Source organism: Gracilinanus agilis, chromosome 2, assembly GCF_016433145.1.
Source record: "Gracilinanus agilis isolate LMUSP501 chromosome 2, AgileGrace, whole genome shotgun sequence".
NCBI classification, from domain to species: domain Eukaryota; kingdom Metazoa; phylum Chordata; class Mammalia; order Didelphimorphia; family Didelphidae; genus Gracilinanus; species Gracilinanus agilis.
Window position 1 is genome coordinate 113,878,240 of NC_058131.1, and position 18,272 is coordinate 113,896,511.

The following is an 18,272-nucleotide window of genomic DNA, read 5'->3' on the forward strand; positions in this document are numbered from 1 at the left end:
TAACTTCCTTGAGGTTATATGGATGCCAATAGAATATATGTCTATTTATTGTCTCCTGCTGTGTATGTGACAAGTCCATCATTTTTTCCAGTCATATGTGACATCCCTGACCCCATGTCCCTTGCACATTCCTTTTTGATAGTGAGTTACAGCCGAATACGACTGACTTATCTTTCCCCTGCCCTTCAACTTTAATTTCTGAGACAAAAAGTACTCTAGTACTTTTACCCATACACTATTCTCACCAAAAGAATATTGAAAAAACAAGTTCATGTGTCAATGAGAAGTTTGCTGTCATTAATAGCACTATGTAATTTTCTCAAAGATAATCTATTCTCTATTTTTCCTATAGGGCTAGCTCATTGCTTATTCAAGTGTATACTGGTGAGATATATCACGATGGACAAGTTCTATAGGATGCCCATCCAATTGTAACCAGCTACCAGAATATTAGTATTAAAAAGATGGGTTTTCTATTTTGATCAATAAACCCTAAGACCTCAACCACTAGGGTAAGGACTACATTATTCAACAAAAATTGCTGCGAAAAGTATAGAGCAACCTTTTATGATATATAACAAATAAACTTCAAATAGATATATATCTTAAGACATAAAACTCACATCCTTAAATAAATTAGAGAAATGAGGTAGAAAATACCTTTCATAATAATAGATAGAGGGAGAAGATAGTAGAAGATAAAATATGCAAACTTGATTACGTAAAATTAAAAGGATTTACACATACACACAAACCCCAATAAAATTAAAATTAGAAGAAATCATTGTTTGGGAATACTCCCACCCCTCCCCCTGCCAAAAAAAAATTCCCCCCTGATTTAAGGTTTGATATAAAAGATATATGAGGAACTGATTCAAATGTTTAAGAAAAAGAGGCATTCTCCCATAGGAAAATGGAAAAAGATATGAATGGGCAGTCCTCAATGAAATCCAAGGAATCAATATCTAGATGAAAAAGTATTCCAAATCACTAATTTTTAGAGAGATGTAAATTAAAACACTTTTAAAGATTCCATCTCATATGTTTTATACTGACAAAGATGGATGACAAAAGAAGAAGAAGAAGAAGAAGAAGAAGAAGAAGAAGAAGAAGAAGAAGAGAGAGAGAGAGAAAGACTGTCAAAAAAGTGGTGGAATGATAGATCCATTACTGCATAGTTGGTTGGCCTAATGAATTGATCTGTCCATTCTGGAAAGCAATTACAAATTATGCCCACAACTATATTAAACTATGTAAAACCATTAATCAAGTGATACCATTATTAGATATATACTCTAAAAAGTTTGATAAAGAAAGAATTAAAGGACCTATATGAAAAAAATATATAACAGCTCTTGTTAAAAAAATGGAAACTGAGGAAGGGCCTAATACTTGGGGATTAAATAAATTATGATATATGAATATATTGGAATACTACTGTATCATTAGAAATGAAGAGATAATTCTAGAGATGCAGAGAGGAGTGAGGTAAACCAGAACAATTTATATAATAAAGAATAACAACTTTGAAAAGCTTAAGAATAAGAAGTCTAATCAGGACAATGACTAGTCATGAATCCAGAGCATTCACAAGCAATTAGGCTATCTAACTCTTGACACAGAAGGGAAGAACTTGGGGTTGAGAATTGGATATACATTTTCAGATATAGCCAATGTAGGAATTTGTTTGGCTTTACTATGCATATTTATTAAAAATAACATCTATACTCTGGCAGTGAGATGGAGACATAAGAGAAAACTGGCAATATGGTTACCAAAAATTAAGTATCAGAGAATGCCAAAAGTACTCAAAAAAAGAACAGATATAAGGATAGAATGAATATATACAGGTAGGTTATACTTATATGTTTAATTATATATTTAAAGGCAAAGCAAGCTTGACAAGAAAAGTTTGCATTTTCATGTAAAATACTACGTATACTACTTTTCAGTTATATTTTGATTGAAATATGCTAATTAAATTTGGCATTTATTAAGTTCAGAATTTTTTTTTAAGATACATTCTATTGCTATAGAGAGGTTGGGATCTTCAAAAGTGTACATTAAAAGACATAATGGTCAATAAGTGCTGACATCTTATTGGTTGTCTTTTTAAAATAAAGTACATCCTGTGATTCTTCAGTGTTTTCTTGGTTTAATCATGTCCTGCCCCATATTTCAAAACAAGTAATGGCAGTCATGATAATGAAAACTGTTTAAAGCATGGTGAGGACAAGTTGTGGCCTTGATGTAAAAAAGGATTACTATTTTGGCCTGATGTTTGAAGCATGACATTTGCCTTGTATTGGTTTTGTAACTCCGATGGTCCATTCTGGTCAGGAATACATGACTCAGCTTGGTGAACTGACTGGCTTTTTGAAGAGAAGTAGACCAAATGCTACTAGAAATATTCGCTATCTTTTCTTTCCTCTGTTTAAAGGCTATTTCTTGCCCACCACAGCAAAGAGGCAAGAGACAAGAAGACCAGAAAAGTGTAAATACTGCCAGATTACTGTCACTGTAGCTTGTTTTGTCCTCACAATGTTGGGTCCATCTAAGAGGAGGATTAGACAGAACTGCCTCAGGATAAGACATGAGGTCACCTCCATTTCAGTTCTAAAGTTTCACCCTCTGTCATCCTCTTTCTTTTCACATCAAAAGATTGTGGCAATATTTACTTATCTTTAGATTTTTAGGATCCCTCCTATTCCCCTTGATTTCTATTATCACCAAAAAGAGTTGTTCCAAGACCATGGATAGTAATTTGTTGTAGAAGACTTGAACTGATTCATTAGTTAGAAACTGGCTTGTTATTTTTTGTGACTATCTTGGGTTTAGACTATTCAGTTTCACTTTTATAGTTCAGAGATCATTCTTATTAAGAAAGCAGAAGCAAAGCAGAATTTCACTAGTTTTTGTTATTATTCTGTGGCATATTAAAATCATGCCAAATAAACCAAGCAGTAGAACATTTTTTTCTTCTTTCAGGATCAAGTAAATAAATAAAAATTTCCAAACGAATTTATTAGAGAATTTAATCTTCCAGACTGTGTTTGGAAGGTCTGGGAAACCTTTATATTCTCCCTTGGTGATTCTACCTCTACATTTTGTTCAATAAAATTTTATTAAGGACACCTATTGTAGTATATAGCTGAACACCGGGCAAGGGATTAGTGAGAGTAGGAGATCCTCTATTTATGTTCTCTAACTTAGCTCCTACATTTTGAACCAAGAATTTCACTGGGTTCCAGGGAATTAAGTAGATCTAAGACTTCATTATAGTTTATCTTGATTAGAAATCAGATCCTTGGGTATTTAATTCCCTGATTACCTGAATTTTCTCCCTAAAGCCAGTTTGGTCTGATTGGTAGTTGCCTTAGTATTTTAACTAGCCCAACAATATTTCACTTCATTCCTCAGTCATCTCCTCCCTAAACTTCATGTTGCTGTGTGGGGGTTCCAAACTATAATCAAATAAACTGTCACTGCTTCTAGAAAGGGTGTACTTCTCCATATTTTACTCATCTTTCCTGAAAATTCCAAATAAAAATATCATTCTCCTCTACATGGGTGGTTAACTTAATTAGAACAATAACTGAGGACAAAGACAATTCTTGCTATTATATTTGTGTTCCCAGTAGTTGGCACAAAATAAGAACTTAATAATTAGTTTTATTCATTTTTACAGGATGATTCAATATAGTAAATGAACAAATATACATATTATGATCCAAATGTTTTACAATCATATATATTCACATTTTTTCAAATTTGCAATAGGTTTTCTGTCAGTATGTTTTCACAATTTTCATATATCAATAATACAAGAATTATCACATAAGAGACTGAAATATTTTGATGTTAGAAAGCAGTCTTTAATTGCTATTGAATTAAGAATTTATCAGATAACCTGTCTGTTTTTGGGAGAATAACTCTTCCAGCAGATTTCTAAGTAGTTGACATCTTTTATTACTATATGTTCTCTCTGTTTCAGGTCTGAGTTTTGGATCAGGAAAGTACCAAGCATATTCTCTATTTGGCCCATTTGTTTACAATATACTCCAACAATATCACATTGATGACACCATATTTATATACTTGTCATATTATCTCAAGAGTATTTTGATTATTAGCTATAAGTTAGGTATTTGTATATGGACAATGGAAGCAATAAGTTCTTTATCAGACCTAGCACTTACTATAGCTTATGTTTTCTCCTTAATGTTTTATATTCTGTGAGGTGGTGCATCTTCAGGTCTGGTTTATACTCTTTGGGAAGAACCTCACACTTGGTATTATGCTCAATGAGAGCCTGATTACTCTTTTTTTGTGCCACCTTTCCCCACTTTCTAACTTAATTATTCAACAGGGTTTCCTCAAAGTCTTTATCTTTCTAGTTTTTTTTAAATAAATACTTTCTTCAACTATCTAGCAGCAATTGCTAATCCTTCTTAATAAGTCATAGCATAAAAGTATAAAAGAAAAGCAAAACTTTTGTATGTCTTCTCTTCAAACAGAAAGATCAGCTTGCATTTAACTTATAATTTGGTAGCCATCTGAAAAAAATGCTCCATATCAATAACAACTAGTGAAATGCAAATTAAAACACCTCAGAAATTCTACTTTACACTCTGAGATTGGCAAAGTTGATAAAAAATGGAAAGCAATAAAATTATGGAAGGTCTGTATGACGTGAAGCACAATACCACATTGTGGTGGACCTCAGAAGTTCTACTTTACACTCTGAGATTGGCAAAGTTGATAAAAAATGGAAAGCAACAAAATTATGGAAGGTCTGTATGACATGAAGCACAATACCACATTGTCGTGGACAGGTATGAATTTGGTCTAACCTAGTGAAGGAGAACCTTTTAGAGATAAGAGTGATGTGCTCCCCACTTGCCCCTCTTACTCCAGACAGGGGAGGAAGGAAGTGCTCCCATTAGACTGCTGGGGAAAGGGGAGGAGGATGAGAGGTGTGTGAGGAGGAGGAGGGTGGATCTAGTGCTCCACTCCCCTTCAGCTATGTTCCATGCTCCCCTCAAACCTAGCTCCTCTCTAACTCCACTATGGGAATCACTTTTACTATGCCCTTACACAGCATGTGAGATGTGAGGCAAACCCCCTTAATCCCCCACCAGCGTCTTACCCCAGACAGAGGAGAGAGGAAGCACTTCAATTGGCTGCTGGGCAGAGGGACAGGGGAAGTGAGGCATGTCCTCAGTCAGTACATAGAGAGGGGGAGGGGAACAGGTCTACCCAAGTACCTTTGGCTTTCTAGTAATAAACTTTGGCAGGGGACTATAGGTGTGCCCACAGAGGGCTCTGCATGTCCTTTTTGGCACCCATGCCATATGTTTGCCTTCACTGGTCTAACCTTTCTGGGAAGAAATTTGCAACTATACAAACTAAATCACAGAGTGGGTGATATTCTCTCACTTAGTTTTTCAAAAAGATCAAATAAAAATGGGTACCATCTTTTAAATTAAAAAAAATTTGTATTTCTTTTTTGTAGTGGCAAAAGAACACAAAAACATAAAGGGTGACTATGCAGATCAATTGGACTAAACATATCTATTGTTGAGTCATTTCAGTTGCAACTGATTCAAATTTGGGGTTTTCTAGGCAAAGATATCGGTGTCGTTTGTCATTACCGATTCCATCTCATTTTACAGATAATGAAATTAAGGGTTAACTAAGGGTTAAGTGACTTGCCCAGGGTTACACAGCTAGTAAGTGTTTGAGACCAGATCTGAACTCAGAAAGATGAATCTTCCTGACTTCAGGCCCAACATTCATTGTGCCAACTAGTTGCCCTGAACAGATTATTATATATAAATTTAATAAAAAACTACTGTGGCTTTAGGAATGGTGAAAGAGTTAGGTTCAGATAATGCTGGGATAACTTATAAGAGATGATACAGAGTGAAGTCAACAAAAACTTATACAATAACAGCACTGTAAATACAAATAACTATATGTTATAAGGACTTTGATCAATGGATCAAAAACCAAAAATGATTCCAGAAAATTAATGATGAACTATGCAATCTACCTTTTGACAGAGATAGTAGACTAAAATTGTAGAATAAGACCTTTATCTCTGGATGTAAAGAAAGTGAGAATTTATTTTGCTTGACTATGTTCATTGGTTATATGGGTTGTATTTTTCTTTCAAATTGAGATGGTGGGAAGTAGAGAGAAGGCAAATGATTATTAAATGAAAACAATATATACATTTGTCAAGGAGCTTACTGCAATAGTTCTTTGGTTTCCATCTCCTTGGAATCAAAAGGAACTACATTTGTCCTTCATGGCTTTTCCTGAAAACACTTCTGCTAGCTTCCATAAATTTGTAGCTCATGACTTCCCAAACTAGGCCCTGATAATGTGCTCAGGTGTGATTAATTAATGCTAGTTTCCTAAGTTTGCTAAGTCTCCTACTTCAACCTTTATGTAATAATCATAAGGCACTAAATTTTACCATAGGCGTCATTTATTCCAACTTCTGAATTTTACAGATGAGGAAACTGATACTAGGGGAGTTAAGAGTTGGGATTTGAACCCAGATTCTCTTGACTAAAGATCAGTGTTCTTTCCACTTCACCATGCTACCCTTCAATTAGATCTACTCAGTAAATATTAATGAATATAACTGACCAGAGGACTTAAAAATCTCCCAACCTACCATTTTTTATTTTGTCGGAGGAATTTATTATATTGGGACCAATTTATTACATCTTTTATGATAACTTTAATTTTCTATAGTATTCAAGACAGCAAATGACAAGGCTCTCTTAATTTAGCTTTGTGGAGAATTATGACTATAAAATTATTTAAAATACACATAAAGTGTTCCTAAATGATACCAATTCTTTCTACCCTGGTTCAGCTAGGAAAGGAATTTAAACATCTCATGCTGAAAAGATTAATGTTTTACTATCGTCTAAATAAAAATTTGAAAAAGTATTCAGAAGCAAACATTTTACCCATCTTCCATTCCTGGTTGTAAATAGAGGTGAGCATGTACAGGTCTAAGTCTTTGAATCACGTGAATGCACAAACGTTGAAACATCTGCAAATGACAAAAATATGAAGGTTCACCTTAAATTAATATAGGCACACATAAATTCCTAATGAGAAACTGATCCTTTCCCACCTATTTATGACCACTGCACATCTTTTACTTTTTTTATAGACTAAAGTTCTGTCAAGAGTTTTGTAAAAAGAGGGAAAATGAGCAATAGTAAAACTGAGTAATTTGGAATGATTTGTATACCATATTTATAGCAATGGATATAATAAGGATTACTTCACCCTACATCCTTATGCAATCGCATAAGAGGAGACATCAGATGTCATCTATAGTCCAAATTTTTCATTTTGTAGTAGAGGAAACCAAGGCCCAAAGAAGAGACAACTAATTTGGCCCAGGTCATAAAGTCAATTATCAATAATCAAGTTTTTTCTATTAGTTTTATAAATCAAAGGCTCAAATTAAAATTTAAGTAACATTTTTTCAAACCCTTACCTTCCATTTTAAAATCTATATTGGTTCTCAGGGAAAGGAGTGGTAAGGGCAAGGCAATAAGAGTAAAGTCACACAGCTAGGAAATGTCTGATGCCAGATTTGACCTCAGGCTCTTCCTGTCTCTAGGCCTGGTTCTGATGTTACTGAAAGACATAGCTGCCCCCTCAAACTAAAGTTTTAATGATTTCTAATTTTGTTTCAGGTGTAATGCAGGATAATTAAGCCATAAAATTTCTGCCCTATAATTATAAGAGGCATGAGTACAATTTTGAAATGGTACCACTGGTCTCCTTTAAATGTTAGATGGCTAAATAGCAGATAATTAGTACATAAAGGGCAGGAGCACAAGAAAGATACATCTTGATATCTGAAAACTTTAACAGCTTTATGTTCACAAGAATTAACTATAGGACACTTTAGCAATGATAAATCATGTCTATTTATCCTTAAATCTTTCTAATTTTCTAAAAACTTCTTTGTCAAACTTCTAAGTTCCTTATCAAATCTTCTATTGATTTTAGCATCAGAATCCTGGAATTTTTCTTTGTGCAGGCAGTTCCACTGTTAAATATTACCATACTTTGATAAATATATGAGTGATATTTTCTTACTGGAGTGACTGCTCTGGGTACAAACTGTGGGACAAAAAAAAAAGTCTATGACAAAATATATTTCAACACAGCAAATTCTGACTGAATTTACCAGAAATGTTGCTAATGTACTTGGGAAAATGGGAAAGTATTTGTTGCTTTACCTAATATTGTGCTGTTTATCCCATGTGTTTCTTCTCCATCAATAGATGTGGATAAGAAAGATACTTGCCTCCATCTCACCCCATATAAATACATGCTATGATGTGGGGTGGTGGGGATTGCAAAAGATTGGTGAAAATTGTGGAAAAAATAAAATTTCTGGTGACTACTTTTCTCCTCTACAAAATGAAAAGTTTTGGACTAGTCAAATTAACAAGTAAGTATTTACTAATTGTACAGGATTGTTCTAAGCACTAAGAATATAAAGAAAGGCAAAAACAGTCCCTGTTCTAAAGACATGCAATGGGATGATCTAGAAGACCTAGTTCAAAATCTATGACTATTTTTTTCTACTTCTAATGCTTTTAGACACATTGATAGATAATAGAATTCCTAAGATTATAGATCCAGAACTAGCTCTATAATTTTACATACTCATTTTACAAAGGAAGAAATTGAGGCTCAGAAAAGTGAGTGACTTTCCAAAGATTGCACTGTTTATATAGAGAGCTAGAATGGGAACTCAGGTCCTTTGTCTCAAAATCCAGGATGCTTTCCATTTTACCACACATTTATCTCAGAAGTTATTTTCAATTTTAAAATGAACAGTTTTCCTTACCTGTCTCACAATCTGATTAGGACACTTTATTAAGATTTGCATTGGCCACCAATCATCATCAGCCATTCTGTCTAAAAACCACTAAAAGAAAAAAGATCTGATATGAGTATAAGAACACTGAATCATGTTACCTTAATAGTATAAGGTTTTTCTTTGTTGCTGCCTTTAAAGTCTCAAATAAGAACTTCCAAAATATAAAACCTACAAGGTCATAATCCAGGAAGAATCTGTATATTCCTCACTACTTACTTCTACAAATGATACACACATTATGTGCAAAGATGGTCTCCTTGTGCTAATGCATTCCAGTCCTGACACTAGCTCATGAGCCATTTCCTATAAAGAAAGTCCATCCTAATTCCTTTAGTTACTAGTACCTTCCCTCAGAAATTACTTGAATTCTATTTCACACTTTTTTTATGCTAGTTGTTTGGACAATGATATAAAAAAGCTATGAAACATTACTAGAATGAAATGACTCAAATATTATGGATTATGATTAATAACTATTTTGTTAATATTGCCTACAAAGAGAGATATTAGTTGGAACATTAACAAAAAAGGCAAACTAGAAGTATAATTTTTGTATGATATAAGATTATCACCAAAGGAGTCCAATTTTCTGAATCAAGTAACTTCCAGGAGAATTTGTCTAGTCAAAAACCTCATGAGTGTTTTAAATATGCAAAACATAAGATAAAGCGTTTATGCTGTATAGTTAAAACTAGACCAATTATATAATTACGCTTTTTTCAGAATATACACAATAGCCTTCAAACCTCTAACATATGCCACTCCCTTTATAAAGGTTGAAAAGAGTTCTGTCAAAGGTGATGGTCTTTCTGAGGTCACTGTAAATTACAGGCAATCAATTCTTTGACTGAAACTCACTAGGAATATGAAAATGTTATCAATGATCAACCCTGGCAATATAGAAAATGGAAAAGTATGGGTAACCAGTAAAGTGAATTAGAGATCCTAATGCAAGGAAATGAGAAAGATGGTTCTGGTAAAGAATAATATTAAAAAATTGACTAAATAAATGAGTCCAAGGTTTGTGTAACATTGCAAATTAAAAAGCTATATTAAGGGGGCAGCTGGGTAGCTCAGGGGATTGAGAGTCAGGCCTAGAGACGGGAGGTCCTAGGTTCAAATCCGGCCTCAGACACTTCCTGGCTGTGTGACCCTGGGCAAGTCACTTGACTCCCATTGCCCACCCTTACCACTCTTCCACCTAGGAGCCAATACACAGAAGTTAAGGGTTTAAAAAAAAAAAGCTATATTAACTTAAGAAAACAGGGGAATCGGAGGAAGAAAGTATGTGGTACTGCATTTGGGAAAGGACAAATGAAGGAACAAACAAAAGTTAATTTTGTGGAAGGATAGTATAGACCTAGAAAGCAGAAACAAAAAAAGAGGTCCAGAAATATATAAGCCTGGTATTAAGATTTGACATAGTAATAGAGAAACTTCAACTGTCTAAGTATTATCAAAAACAAAGCATCTAATAAATTCTTAATTTGCATTAACAGTAAATTCTTTGTTCAAACGGCAGAGATATAAAAAAGGGGAACTTCCATAGCTGAATTTGATTTTGATCAGTGAGGAAAAATGGGATTCCTGAGAAGTAGTTATTCCATATTAAAATCAATGAGACAAGAGCTAAGCATAATCTGAAATGTATTCTGTTCCCTGCAAAAGTAGATTTTAAAAGAAAAGATAGGCAGTATCCCATGGATCAAGAGAAATTAACCCAGTGGGATGAGAAATCCTTAAAAATGAAATTCTGAAGTCTATGAATCATGGAATTTCAGAGTCAGAAGGTACCTTAGAGGTCATCTAGTACAACCTAAAGCAAAAGAAATAGTCCCACTATAATAAACCTGAGAAGTAATTATTTAGTCTTTGCTAATACTACAAGAGAAAGGAAATTCACTACACTTACTGAAGTAGTCTGTTAAACCTTTGGATAGCTATGTTGTATACTTTCTGCTCCAATTAAACTTAGATTCAACTTTCTGAATTTTAACTGCCATTCTTGGTTCTGCCCCTCTGGAATATGCATAACAAATCTAATTATTCTTTCCCTCTTCCAAAAAATGGTCCTCCAAATACTATTCAAGGCTCTTAGCACCTCATTCCACTCCAGGTCTTGTTTCTTTTTGTTTCACAAACAGAAATAATTATGATGTGGAAAGAAAAGGGGAAATGATGAAAGAGACTGATGTAGATGAACAAAGACAATACAAACTAATGAAAATTTTGAAAAAAGAAAATAGGATGTAAGACAGATAAAAGTAACAGTGTGAAATATCCCTGGCAGAACATTGTCAGGAGGGTTAAAGTTATTTTTCTCCATTAGAATACAAACTCCTTAAAACCTGAGACTTATTTTCCTTGTACTTGTATTTATATATCCAGGGCTCAGGACAGTGTGTGCTACTATATAATGTAAATTTGCATACTACAGTATGTCAGGTAGAACTAAAGTGTCTTTTCATCTAAGAAGTGTTTCTAGAAATTTTTAGCTTGGCAATCAATCAACAAACATTTATTAAATGCCTATCATCTGCCAGACATTAGAGAAGGCATTTAGGAAAAAAATTCACTAGCATTAGGGGTGATTAGGAAAGGTTTTATGTAGAAGGTAATGCTTGAGGTGCATCCAGAGGGAAGCAAAAGAGAAAAGGGAGTGAATTTCAGGCATAGAAGATGACATTGAATTTACTAATTTGTGAATATGTTGTAGAATAGAAACCTGGGAACAAGGACTTAAATATTTCCTGATTTCTGGTAAAGGCTGTTTTGAATCAAATATCCAGGGCAGGGGTCGGCAACGTATGGCTCTTTCTGCAGGAGCCATAAAGTCAATTTTTTTCAGGCACTGTTACAGGAGCGCACACTGTGAGCACTGTATGGCTCTCATGAAATTACATTTTAAAAAATGTGGCGTTTATGGCTCTCATAGCCAAAAAGGTTGCCGACTTATGCTCCAGGGGATTTCGCCAGGGATTCCTTCTTAGACCTGTGCTGTTTAATATTTTTTCCTTTTTTAAAACTATTTATATAAAGGCAAGCTTCATTGAATTTTTATGCAACAGCTAATACTTTGGATGATGGGAGTACAAACAAGATTGTGGAGGTCCTTGAGATCATAATATAGGAGATGTAGCTGAAGATCTTTACCATGGAGAAAGAGGGTTTATGAGAAAATGAGACCAGTCTTCTGAGTATCTGAAAGGCTGTTATGTGAAAGATTGGATAAGACTTAGTTCTGCTGAAACTCAGAGGGCATAATCAGAATCAATGTTTGAAAGCTGAAGATAAGCAAATCCTTCTAATTATAGAAATAGAAAAGTTATTGGGCTACTTAAAGAAGTAGGGGGTTCTCTCTCATTTGAAATCTAATTTAACTGAAGGCTGAATGAACCCTTCTTGGAAATGTGGTTGAAAGGATTCTTGGTCTCTGATGTCATTTCAAACTCTGAGATTATGTTATTGAGAAAATGTACAGAATAGATCAAAATATATTTCTGCTAAGTGTTTTACAAATAAAGCATAATAAGTTTTAAAATGTATTAATAAATTATAATGAAGAAAGTATATTTCTGGATTTTTCTAAAACTTCATTATTCTAAAGCTTAGAGAAATGTTTAGATGTTTCATTTTTGAAATCTACTTTCTCTATTAATAGGGAAAAACAAAATCTGATAGCATTTTTATGATCATCTTATTAAGTTATTTTGATGTTTAAAAAAACTTCTAGATTCTAGTTTTAATGAAATTAGGTAATTTAAAAAATCATTAAAAAATATGTAGGCTGTTGATTGATAGTACATCATCATTTTGGTATATTTCTCCAGTCTTCAAAAAAATTCTAATCTTAAAAAAATACAAACCCTAAATTTTTCATCTTACCTCACAAGCTGCCTGGCTGTTATTGAACTGCTTAGTCAGTAATTCAATCCACTGAAGCATTGTGGGCTAAAAAACATTTAAAAGGATGTTAGCTAAGTCAAATGCACTACTACATAACTGAACACTCTCCAAAACAGATACTTTTAGAACAAAATAAATGATGCTAATGACATAAGTTCACAAAAAAAAAAATGTACCTTTTCCTTTGAGTGAATAAATGTCTCCAGGACAAATGAAGTACTTAGCTGAAAGAAAAGATATAAATAAGTCAGGAGTTAACTGAATGATTATAGTAATATAATTGATCTTGAAAAAATCTAAAGCTTAAATGTTACCTTTGCAGTCATTAGGGATACAGCTTTTGGATCAGGTAATGTACTTGGAATACTACTACATAACTGCCACATAAACCTAGAATTATAAAGCAACAATTCAACTTCCTTATCAAATAAGACTTAAAGATGTGTTTATTGAATAATCCAATACTGACCTTTGAGAAAAACTTACCCAAAATATGTGTGCTCAAAAATGTTCTTGTCTTGAAGAAATTGCATGTTATCATGCCAAATCCACTGAAGAAAAAATGCTAACATCAGATACAAGAAAGCAATTTACTTCATTATATTTTACCACTTTATAAGGTTAAACAATTGTCCTAAAAAATCCCACCTCAGTATTTAAAGTCCTAGCTGACTTTTGTTAGGTTTTATGTAGGATGAAATAAACTTTCCAAAATATATGTTCTTTTATATTACATATCATTTAAATACATTTAAAAACATTAGAGCAGCAGATGATTTAGTATATTTTAAGAAAAAAAATTAAAACATTTTATGAAATATCTTCCTGAAATTTACATAAAGAGGTATTTATTTGATAAAAATAAGTTACAAAATCTGGTAAATCAAACTATTTCCTAAAATTAAAAGATTATTTTCATCATCTTTCTGAATCACTTGACATGGTAAATTTACTAAATATTTTTAATTTTAAAGTTTTGGTTTTTTGTGTGTAACATGTACCATTGTTTTCCCCAATAAAAAGTTTAGAAAAATCTTTTTCATTAAACAATTTTGCCATTTAATAAACTCCAATTGTTTTTTCACTCTTCTATTGTACTTAGTCTTCTAGTGCCAGAATATACAAATGAGGAAACAATACCTTTAAGTTTTCTTAGAGTATTATAATTTATTATTGCATATTATACAAAATGCTCTATCAGGGATGGACTAGATTTTTGATCCTACTTTAAAAATTAGTTTAGGATAGTCACAGAATTGACTATAAAGCTAACGTATTCTTTCAAAGCATAATTTTCATTTAAAATTCAAACACTAACAGTGCAAGGTCTGGATCTAATTTTGTACAATGAAGCAGACTCCTCCAAGTTTCCTCAGTACTGTATCTCTAATCTTCAATCTCTCTTTACCTATTAAGACTACAAAAATGTCCATGTCTTCCCCCATCCTTAAGAAAAAAACAAAACAATTCTTAACCTGGATATTTTTGATAGTTATCATCATCTACATCTCCTCCTATTAATGGTTAACTGACTTGAAAAAAGTTGTCTATAATTTCTGTCTCTACCTCCTCTCTTCTCACATGCTTCTTCACTCTTTGCAGTCTGGCTCTTGATTGCATCACTCAATTATAACTGCTTTCTTCAGTTACCAATGATCAAGTTTTAATTGTCAAATCGAATTATCTTAGTTCTCATCTTTTTTTTTTACCTCTCTGCTGCCTTTGACAGTATCAAGCACCATTCTTTCCTGTATATTTTCTATTCTTTAAGTTTTCTTGCCACTGTTTTTTCCTGGTTCCCCTTCTATCTATTGGACTGTCTTTACTGTCTCCATTAAGAGCTTGATCTATAATCACCTCTTTCTCTAATCTGCAATCCCTTTCAAATGGCTAATTCTTTGAAGCTTATAAATATACCAGTCTATGCCATACTTAAAAAAACAAAACCCTCATTTTACCCTACTTCTCCCTAAAACTACCATGTTCTTCCTATCTGTTTTCCCTTTGTATAGCCAAAGTCCAAGAAAAAGCTGTCTTGTCTCCACATCTCACTTTATTTTTAAAACCCTTACCTTCCGTCTTAGAATCAATACTGTGCATTGGTTCTAAGGCAGAAAAGTGGTAAGGGCTAGGCAATGGGGGTTAAGTGACTTGCCCAGGGTCACACAGCTGGGAAGTGTCTGAGGCCAAATTTGAATCCAGGACCTCCTATCTCTGGGATCTAAATCTACTGAGCCACCCAGCTGTCCCTCACTTTTTAAACTCTATGCCATTCAGCTTCTGAAATCATAACTCAACTGAAACTGCTTATTCTAATTTACCAACAGTCTGACATATGTAATAGTTTCTTCTCAGTCCTCCTATTTCTTGATCTCTTTGCACTATGTGACACTCTGGATCACTATCCTCTTCTCTAGGTTTTCATAACACTGCACTCACTCTTCATTCTCTTATCTGACTATTTCTTCTCAGTTACTATTAAGAGATTTTCCAGTTCATGCCCAAAAGTATGAGTATATACTCTAAGCCTCTGATTTATATTCTTTTTACTCTATTCTTTTCAAGACTTCATCAGCACCAAAGGGTAAAATTATCATCTATACAGATATGTTACCAAGGTTTGGATATCCAGTCCAAACTTTTCTCTTCAACTCCAGGCACATGTCATTAACTCCACAGAATGTATATCCAATGTACTTCATCTTCATATTATCGTATACCACCAAACACATCTCTTATTATAAACTTTCTTATTTCAAAGGCAAAACCATGTTTCTAGTCACAAAGGTTCTGAACCTCAGAATAATGTTCAATTCCTCTATATTCTCTTAGCTCAATCATGAGGTACTTCCATTTCTACAATATCTCTCATATCCTCCCTCTTCTCTCATATAGCTATAACCCTAATTCAGCCTCTCATTGCTGCTTGCCTGGACTATTGTGACAGCCTTTTAATAAGTCTCCTCGATTCTTCCTCTCCAATTCATCTTCTACTCAACTGCCAAAATAATTTACTAAAGCATAAGTCCAGGCATGCCACTCATCTGCTCAAAACTATAATTGCCACCCCCACCCTCAATTAACATGTAGAATCAAAAAAAAAAGCCTCTATTTGCCAAGGCCTTTACAACCTTGCTCCAAGCTATTTTTCCAACCTTACAACTGCATGACTCCACATGTTCTCTTACAATCCATTCAAATAGGCTTCTTTGCTCTTTCTCACATGACAATTGAATTCCCATCTCCATGTCTTTGTGCAGGTTTCTTCGTCTTACTATCACTAGATTTCTTAAAACTCAGTTCAACTACCTCTTCTACACATGAGGTCTTTTCTGATCCCCACAAATCCTAGTGATTCTCCTTTAAAACTACCTCATCAAATCAAATGAACTAGAATTTATTAAACTCCTACTATGTACCCAGAACTGTGCTAAATTCTAAGGATATTAAAAAAAAAAAGCCATAGCCCTACCTTCAAGGAGCTCACAATCTAATGGAGGACACAACAAGCAAGTAACTATATACAAACAAGATAAAATGGAAATAATCAACAGAAGGAAGGTACTATCTTAAGTATAAGAAAAGGCTTCTTACATAAGGGAGAGAGAAGGCAGGAGAAAGGAATAAGCATTTATATAAGCATCTTCTATGCACCAGGCACTGTGCTAAGCACTTTACAGATATTGTCTAATCTGAAGGTGGACTTGGGGATTTTATAACTAGCAAGCGTGCCAGTCTTGGTTATTTGTATTAACCACACGAATTCCTCCACAAACTAAGAATGTCCAGGTATCGCCACCTACAGAATTTAAAAATAGCTGTTAAATCTGTTGTCCTTTCTGTGTTCATATATTTATATGATTACAAGTTGATTTCCCAGGAGAATCTAAGTTTCAGTCAAATACTTCTTCATTTTTGGTTTTGTATCATCAGAATGTAGTATAATGTCTATGTTCAATGACTGATTTCACTGGTCAAGATCCACTTGCTTCCTTTTCTTTATATCCCTATCTCTTCTCTCCTGTCATAAAATTAAACCTATTGATATCCACAGATATTTTGTAGGAAAGGCAAAAAGTTGTTATGAATTTAAAAATGAAATCCTTTGCCATAAACAAAGGTTTTTCATAAATATGTAACTATGAACTTAAAATGGTACAAAAAAAAAAAAACAACTTATACCTCCAGCAATTCTGATGAAACATCAAATTTGAGGTCCTTGCCATTTTCTTCCTCCAGTTCCATCCGTTTATAAAACAGCATGTATGCACTATGTGTCTTTATAAAAAAAATTTAAACATATAATGAATATAAAAGTAGATAAAGGCAAAGGAAACATGAAAACACAATAATTTCAAATTATCAAATGTGCAATAAATAAATACCTTTTCAAAGGAGAAATCCATAAATTTATCTGTAACGGAATCATAGGTCTTGGTCTGTTTAAGAAAAAACGAAATAATTTTTTTCCTTCTGGAGATAAGGGGGATGAAAAATAAAACTTTATTCAGTAAAATAGTAGGCTATTTTGAAAGTTAAAATAATACTGTATATTAAGTTTTAATTGTTATGCTTATCAATTTGCTAATTAGGCAACAAAATTTGCCAAAGTGCCCAGTGTCAACTCTTTCTCCCTTCTTTACTCATTTCACCGTGAGACCCTATCTATCAGTTGCAAGTAAATGAGAAGATAATTGTGAAAATAAAACAAAAAGTAAACAGCAATAGAGGGAAAAATAACGTTTTATTTAGGTCCTCTCTCTATTTTTCAAGAGGCTTAACAAAATATTATCTTTAAATTTTATGAGTGGTAGCCAGGTGACACAGTGGATAGAGAGCCAGTTCTGTAGTCAGAAAGACCTGGGTTCAAATCTGATCTCAGATACTTCCAGCTAATCACTAATCCCATATGCCTAGCCTTTTCCCTTTTACCCTAAAGTTGTCAAGAGGACAGAATGTAAAGGTTGTTTTAAGCAACAACAACAAAAAGATTAGTGTATATCAGATCTGTGTCTATTTTCATGACCAAGGCAGACACATGAAAAAATTTTTTAAAAGCAGATAAATTTTCCTTTGGTTTTCTGAATACAGAAGTTATAATAAATTTTTCTGATGCCAGCAGAACCAGTGACACATTAAAGTTATATGAACACTCATGCAAATAGTTTCCCAAAAATTTTATATATTAAAATAAGAAAAATATGAAAGGCATAGTAAAACATTGGAACTACCAGTAGGGAACAACAGAAGAGCAATAAGCTCCCAGAGAGAATTAAAAGTGAAATAGTAAGATGACAAGGGAAAGTGCTGTTAGAACAGAAGCAAACAACAAGAACTAAACAAAGACAATAGGGAACACTTATAGGATCATCATGAAAAGAAAGTGGTAGTTGTGAAGACCTTCAGGATGAGATGAAGGAATTTAAGGTAA

The 18,272-nt window shown here is 33.5% G+C and overlaps 1 protein-coding gene across 1 annotated transcript in view; it reads right to left on the reverse strand.

The window, feature by feature from the left end:
• USP34 (ubiquitin specific peptidase 34) overlaps positions 1-18,272 on the reverse strand; it is a 362,663-nt gene that overhangs the window by 55,878 nt on the left and 288,513 nt on the right. Inside the window, exons 51-58 of the mRNA XM_044659479.1 lie at positions 17,227-17,280; positions 17,024-17,119; positions 13,328-13,392; positions 13,156-13,231; positions 13,018-13,065; positions 12,821-12,886; positions 8,903-8,983; positions 6,990-7,075 (exon numbers count right to left, since the gene is read on the reverse strand). Of these exons, the coding sequence (XP_044515414.1) occupies positions 6,990-7,075; positions 8,903-8,983; positions 12,821-12,886; positions 13,018-13,065; positions 13,156-13,231; positions 13,328-13,392; positions 17,024-17,119; positions 17,227-17,280 (572 nt within the window). The remainder of the gene's footprint in view (positions 1-6,989; positions 7,076-8,902; positions 8,984-12,820; positions 12,887-13,017; positions 13,066-13,155; positions 13,232-13,327; positions 13,393-17,023; positions 17,120-17,226; positions 17,281-18,272) is intronic.